General features: G+C 40.3%; 1 protein-coding gene across 2 annotated transcripts in view; it reads left to right on the forward strand.

Annotated features, from left to right (window-relative positions):
- SLC30A8 (solute carrier family 30 (zinc transporter), member 8) overlaps positions 1-7227 on the forward strand; it is a 63820-nt gene extending 56593 nt beyond the window's left edge. Inside the window, exons 7-8 of one of the 2 annotated variants that reach the window (XM_008572007.1) lie at positions 5424-5558; positions 7020-7165. In XM_008572007.1, the coding sequence (XP_008570229.1) occupies positions 5424-5558; positions 7020-7165 (281 nt within the window). Of the gene's footprint in view, positions 1-5423; positions 5559-7019 lie in introns of both variants that reach the window. The other variant, XM_008572008.1, reaches the window with a different exon arrangement.
- Positions 7228-7773: the final 546 nt, after the last annotated feature.

The following is a 7773-nucleotide window of genomic DNA, read 5'->3' on the forward strand; positions in this document are numbered from 1 at the left end:
AACTATTTAATGGTGCTTGAAATGGGAGAACTACTAACTCCCAGGGACATTATCTTAGTACATTGAAGTATATTAGAGACATAAAGTACTTGATTATATTTGCAAGGTGATTTATCTTTGTTATACTGACCATTTGTAATTGACACAAATGACATTATTTTCTATTCTATGTTCTAGGAAAATAGGTATTATAAAGGACTTGCCTAAAATCCTTTAGACTAAGCCAGCAGTTCTCAAACTTTAGTGTCATCAGCATTTCTTAGAGGGTTTGGTAAACACAGATTGCTGAGCCCACCCTGACAGTTCTTGAGGTAGTAGTTCTCTCAGGGGATGGAAGGGGCAGGAATTTGAATTTCTAGCAAGAGGCTGATGCTGTTGGTCCCAGGACCACGTGTTTAGAACCACTGGGTTCATCTTTTTATACCACTTAAGGGATTCCTACACGGTGGCACTGGGAATGTCACCTGGAAAGTTCAATCCGAACTACAGGTTTGTATCATATCAAACATCCAGATGATTGTCTGAACTTTTTTTTTATCCAGCACATTTTGACATAAGGTAGACAAAGTCTCCGAGTGCTGTCACCTTCAGTAAGAGCTCACATTAGCATTCACTGCTGATTATACATTTAAGGGTTTGTTCTTGGTGGGCAGAAAAATTGTTGGCAGATGACAGTGTTGACAACAGTGAAACAGATAATGGCGTCAAACGTCACTAACAAGTGAACTTTCTGGCTCTGAACGTGAGAATATTTAGTTTGTTAAATCACAGATGCATCCGTTTTCTTTCTTGGAGGCCAAGTGCTGGACTGCAGCTGTTGCTGCTATTACAGAAGTTATTGACTTAAAAGGAGATAAAAGACAAATTGGTATACAGTTTCAGATGACTTATATTCCACTTTTTCTGTCCCAATATAGCCTTTCTCTGGTGATTATCATTCTTATTGTGTTTAAGGAGCAGTGCAGAGACTGGGGCTATGTCAGCTAATTATTGAAACTGGGAGGTAACTCCTTTCTTGAAGACACTTACTTTTTAAAATTAGCTTAGTATAAAATAATACTTAAACTTAGTACAACTTAAAAATAATACAGAAAAGTATAAAACAATAAAAAAAGTCTCCCCATCTTTCTGCCTTTGATATCTCAGTTCCATTCTTCAGGATTAATACCTATTAATTAGTTGACATATATATTTCCAAAGATATTTATGCATTTACACATACATACATATATATATATAATTACATGATAGATATATGTATCTTTTTACATATTGATCCGTATTTTGTTTTGCACCTTGCTTTTTTCACTTAGAGGTATTTTTATATTAGCGCATACATATATATACCCCAATTCTTTCTCATAGCTGCAGTTACTCCACTGTATGGAAGTACTTGCTTACAACAGACATTAAAAACAATTTACCACTCTTGTGAATATATATTTGCAGTACTCGTATGTCTGTGGAATGATTCCTAGAAGTGGTATTGCTGTTTCAAAAGTTATGTGCCTTTCAACATTAAGTAGATATCACCATTTCTACCAAGATACCATATCAATTTCTTTCCCACCAACAGCATGTGAGAATGCTCATTCCCTCACATCTGCACCATCAATGGGTATTATCAAACTGTTGATTCTTTACTAACTCTATAGGTGAAACATTATCTTATTGATTTTACATGCAATTCTTTAATGATAAGTGTGTAGCGTGGATTTTTCATATAAGTCTGGGAAGTTATTTTTTAAAACACCAATTGGAATATTTTTATGGATACATTGATATTTTTTCAGACTTCTCCCCTCAGTAAAAGAAGTTTCTAGGATGTGATGGAGCATTAAGGCCGGTGGCGGTATGACTCTTGCTTGTCAACATTATTTCTTACAGTAAAATAAATGACGGGACTTGTGTTTCCATAACAGTAAAGAGTTGAACAAGGCAAGAGAGAAAATGAGTAGTAGGATCATGACTTCATTTCAAGGGTCATAGATGAATGACAGCAGGTCCTCGAAGAGTTAACAGAAACCCCCCCAAAGAGATAACACACATTAGGCACAATAGTCAACTTTTTGATTGCCATACCCAGACTCCCCATTTGCATAACACCTTGCACTCAGAGCCTGGGTGTTAGAATCAGATATCCCTGGCTCTACCACTTACCTGTGTGGCCTTAGCAATGTGTCTTAACCTCCCTAACTCTGATTTCCTCTTCACCAATTAAATAGGAGTTATAACATTGATAAGTAGCTTGTAAAGTTCTTATTACTATTAAATAAGATAATCACTATGAAGTGCTTAGCACAAACCTTGATGCATGGTAGGTTCTCAATAAAGAAGTAGGTTCTCAGTTGTTGTTGTTGTTATTATTATTATTATTATTATTATTACTATTATTGTGTAATAATTTTACCCATAACTTTCTGTGCATTTTACGGTTAATCTGAGACAAGGACTCCTTGAATCTGCTTCTAGCACACTAAGACTTTTGCTGCTTGTAGAGTAAAAGAACATGTTGACCAGCTCTTTGTTACTTCCATGAAACAATATAAAGTGGTATTAAAGTAGCTCAGACTGTAGGGAATTTTGAGTTAGCCACAAGGAGGAAATCTTCCATGAGAAAGTTTCTTAAATCCAGAAAAAGGAGGGTTAAAAGTTTCCCTATTTCTTTAAGTAGGTGATTCTCAGCTCTGGTTACTCACAACAATCACCTGGGAAGCTTTTTAAACATATTTTTCCCAGGCTTCCGGTAGCCAGAGATTCTGATTTAATTATCTGGGGTTGGGGCTGGCTTTGGTTTAACATGTAGCCAGGCTTGAGAACCACTGCAAGGTAGAGCTGCTCAGTGGCTCATAAGTGGCTCATTGGTGCAGTGGTTCTCAATCTTGGCTGCATGCCAGAACCACCAAACGAGCACTGGTGTTGGGCCTATCCCCAGAGATTCTGATTTAATCGGTCTTAGTGTAAACTGATCATTAGGATTTCTAAAGTCTCCTGCAGTAATACTAACATGCATGCAAGGTTGAGAACCACTCTGAAAACCTGTAGATTTCAGAGCCCCATCGTACTGCTACATGACTATTGTATGGCTAGGATTTCATAACTAAAGCCACAACGTTTCATTATTTTAGTTATACTAAGTTTCCATTTGTATTGTCCGGGCTAGGGCTCACACCCTTCAAACCCATTGTACAGACTGGGTCACAGACCCCTTACATGCCTGGCTGGATCACCAGACCCCTCACACGCAGGTCCACGGTAGGTAATTGGGAAAGATCCCGGGATCCATTGGCAGATGACATGAGCTCAGTCCTCAACAGTAGCAGCAGCAGCTGCTTGCAGCAGAAGCAGTAGTGGTGGTGGCCTCCTAGAGGGTCCCTGGGGGCACTGGCAGTAACAGCCTCCAGCAGCAGTAGCAGCCTCCCTGTGCCCCCCCTCCAGGGCAGGGGGGGCACTGTGGATCAGAGCCACTCATCCTTTACACTAAAGTCCATAACCCAGGACACCTGGTTGTACATGCGCAATTACATTAGACAATAACCAAGGAACACCTCAGCGCACGTGCATATTTACATCAAATGCTTGGCAAGATTCTGAACATCTGAGGTGCCCTGACCATTTTCCTATATTTTCCCTACACCTATCCATAGAAATTTCCTTTAGGAGGTCTGAAATTGAGCAGAGACATGTTTATTTTTAATAAACACCCCAGGTGTTTGTGGTGTGTGTGTGTGTGTGTGTGTGTGTGTGTACTGAAGTAGAGGCTTAAAAAGGGTTGTGCTTAGAAATCTTTTCCACAGCATCTTTTCTCATCCTTGGGTGACAGCGATTTATCTATCTCAACAAACGGCTTTACCACTCTCATGCTGTTTTTTTTTTTTTTCCCCAAAATTCTTGTATTGCGTTGATATCTGTTTTACTATTCCAATGTGACAGCGATTTATCTATCTCAACAAACGGCTTTACCACTCTCATGCTGTTTTTTTTTTTTCCCCAAAATTCTTGTATTGCGTTGATATCTGTTTTACTATTCCAACTCACCATTGGCTCTGCTTCTGTCTCCAGAGTTAGCCGGAGCAAGCATTCTTATACATTCATATTCTCTTACCCTCTATATGACAAATCTTGCAATACTTGAGAAAAGTGATCATACTTCCCTTAGCTTTCTCTTCTCCAGGCTAGAGACACCCAGTTCCTTCTGCCCCAAAGAATAGCTGATTGGCTGCCAGGTTCTCTGCCTCCCAGTGTGCCCCACACTGTCACTTTAGAAATAAGGGTGACAGTCAAACTATTACATTTTGTGACCTGGATATTGAATGCTGGTGAATGTAGCTAAAATAATGGAAGACTTAGAAACCAAATTATAAGATGGCATTACAGTGGTAGAATCCCGTATTAACACAGTTCATTAAGTGACTTCTTGGATAACCAACTTTTGTATAGCATTACAGTTTACAAAGAGCAGATATTTTCTGACTTGCTCTTCAGAGAACATCGTAGTCTATGTTTTGATCTTATCACCCATATTTTACTATAAATGAGCTGAGCATCAGAGAAGTTCCACAATTTGGGTAAATTCACAATAGTTGTAGTCAGAATGCTAACCTGGGATTATTTGATACAAAATCCCATAAAATTTTATCTTGCATTCCAAGTGTATGCAAAGAAAATTGGGAAAAGCACAATGAGTTTAATAATACGCCCTAAAAAGTAAGGACAATTACTGTTGTTTACTATAGTAAATTCTGAAAATATTCTTGGTCTGCGTCTTAGTCTATTTTGTGCTGTTATAACAGAATACCTGACACTGGGTAACTTATAATGAACAGCAATTTACTGGCTCATAGTTCTCGAGGCTGGGAAGTTCAATATTGAGGTGCTGGCATCTGGACAAAGGCCTTCTTGCTGCATCTTCATGTGGTAGAAGGCGAGAGGATGGGAGAGAAGGTGGGAGGGAGGGAGAGAGAGAGAAAAGAGGGGCAGAAAGGAGGAAAAAGTGAGCAAGAGGAGAAGGGAGAAGTAAGGAGGGAGAGATGGAGGGAGAGACAGAGGGAGGCTGAACTTGACCTTTTATAATGAGCCCACTCTTGCAATAACCTACTCACTCCAGCATTAACTCATTCATGAGGACATAGCCTGATGACCTCTTAAAAGTTCTACCTCTTAATCCTGTTACAATGGCTATTAAATTTCAACCTGAGTTTTGGAGGGCACATTCAAACCATAGCAGTCTGTGAACTTTTGATCGATGGTAAATCCTTTGAAATTGTCAGGTGAATCTGATTTGTAAACATTTGAATTAAGACATCAAGAAAGGGGAGAGCAAGTTGATGTTTTGGTGAGGACTTGGCAGCCCATTTAGCCATCTCAATGAGCAGCCGTATTTAACTGGATAACAACAGCCCTTCACTCTTTCCTTATGTCAGGTGTGCCAAAGAGCCTGGATTACAATGGTGTGAAAGAGCTCATCTTAACGGTCGACGGGGTGGAGTCTGTGCACAGCCTGCACATCTGGTCTCTAACAATGAACCAGGTGATTCTCTCGGCTCATGTTGCTACAGGTCAGTAAGTTTTATAAATAGCCTGGAAAAAGTTCAGTTCTTGTTAACTAAAGTCAGTAATTTCCCTTCTTTTTGTAGGGCTGCCCTTAGTGTCTGTTGTCTGTCAAAACAACTGTAAAGTGTTTTGTACTATTGAGGGCCTTTGAAGACCGACTGACTTATAGATGTTGTCATAGCAACAGTGATACCGATGACAGACTTGGGGCTGACTGCAGAGGGCAGAGGATAGGCAGAAGGAAGAGCTAAAGTACCACCCAACCTCATGGCCTCAGACTCTGAAATTTTGCCTTTACCTCTTTGGCTTAGTGCCCCATCAGTCAAATAATACAAATGCATTCAACAATTAATCTTTAAAAAAAAAATCGAATCATAATCGATTATACATATTTGTGGGGTACAGAGTTGGGTATCAATACCTGTGTACAATGTATGATGACAAAGCCAGGATAATTAGCATGTCCATCATTACGTAATGTAATCATTTGTGTTGAGGACATTTGATTTCCTCACTTCTAGTCATTTGGTAACGTGCATTAAATTATTGTGTTAGTGAGAATTAATAGTGGGTCCTTCATTGTACGGTTAGAAATTCTGTAACCATGTGAGATAATTCTTAGGATATTGGTTTAGGCTTAAAACTACTGTTTCAAGTAGAAGGTAATTTTGTCTATGATATTGTCCTAGGGCAAGGATAATAGGCGGTGAAAGGTCTTTCACTGCCTCAGGAGAGAGCTCAGGCCAAGGATATGTTAGGCTCAAAATGTCTCAAGAAATTACTTAGAAGCAGGGGACACAAACACCAGTGACAGTCATTTGAGGACTGTGCTTTCTCAGACATCCTCATCTTCTCACAGGGCTCGGATCTGGCTTCAGGGAATTTATAGCATTCACTAGACCAATATTTCACTGCAAATGGAAGAATCTGGTAAACAATCAGGTTTCTACTGAGGGGACTTTATAGTCTCCTGATACCATTCGGGACAGGAAAAAAGATGGCAATGAGGGTTGCTGCTGTAGGAAAGGTCTATGGGGAGCTCTAAATGCTTCCTAATTCCTGTCACTAGGCTTGACATAAACTCTGATGACAGATAAGGGCTGCAACCCAGAGATCCCTGGAGGCTGGTGTGTGTGTGTGGGGGGGGGGAGTTGGGTAAGAAATAATAGTTCTGGCTTAGCTTTTTCCAGGGCTTGTCTCCTCTTCCATTCTCCTAGGAGTGCCAGACTCCAGAGATAACTGTGAGCAGGGAGAATTCCCATAGTGACAGGGCACGTTGCTGTGCTAGAACTTCCCCCTGCCTTGTCTTTGTGCATGTAGCTGATTGTCAGAGCCAGCATGGCCTCTTCTAACTGTTCTGCCTGTGCCCCCATAGAATCAAAGACAAAGCACTTGAAGCTGGAGTCTTAGCAGTCACCCATGTGTGTGCAATCAGTGCTAATCTTACCATGGTTCTTTATCAACAGCAGCCAGCCAGGACAGCCAGGTTGTTCGGAGAGAGATTGCTAGAGCCCTTAGCAATACCTTTAGTGTGCACTCACTCACCATTCAGATGGAATCTCCAGCTGACCAGGACCCTGACTGCCTTTTCTGTGAAGACCCCCGGGACTAGCTCAGTAACACTGTCAGCTTCCCACATTTGATAAGCCACTGTATGCTGCTGTGCAGTTTCTGGAACCAAAAGAAGACATTTGAAAAAGTCATGACAAAGCAATGCGCATTTTATTCTTCTTTATTTAGCTCCATCCACCACGAATGATGATGCCTTTGGATCCATCTATCAGTTGGATTACATACTCATCAACAGGAATGTGTGTGCAGATTAATCCTAACTGGGGCTGAAATAACAGCTGTTTATAACCACAGGCAATGAAAGGTTCACCTCCCTTCAATAATGCATCCTGAGGATGAGTGGATAAAGTTGAACTCAGGAAAATCTTATCAGGAATCAGTGGCAAGAACAAGTAGTCGCAAAAGTCCCCCAAAATATGATTAGCAAAAATAAGGAGAGCCACATCACGGATAAAAGAGAATCTGGATGCCTAACATCCCATTAGAACTCGGCTCTCCCACCGACCTGTGACATGACTTGGGACAACATTTTTGTCACTATTTACTGAATGGGGTAGAAATTCCTCTCTCAATTTTGCATGCAAATTTTGTTGTAGTATGTCTGAAACTATCACATTATATTTTACTTCTCTGGATAAAATTTCTGGA

The sequence above is a fragment of the Galeopterus variegatus genome, unplaced genomic scaffold, assembly GCF_000696425.1.
Source record: "Galeopterus variegatus unplaced genomic scaffold, G_variegatus-3.0.2 Scaffold744, whole genome shotgun sequence".
NCBI lineage: Eukaryota > Metazoa > Chordata > Mammalia > Dermoptera > Cynocephalidae > Galeopterus > Galeopterus variegatus.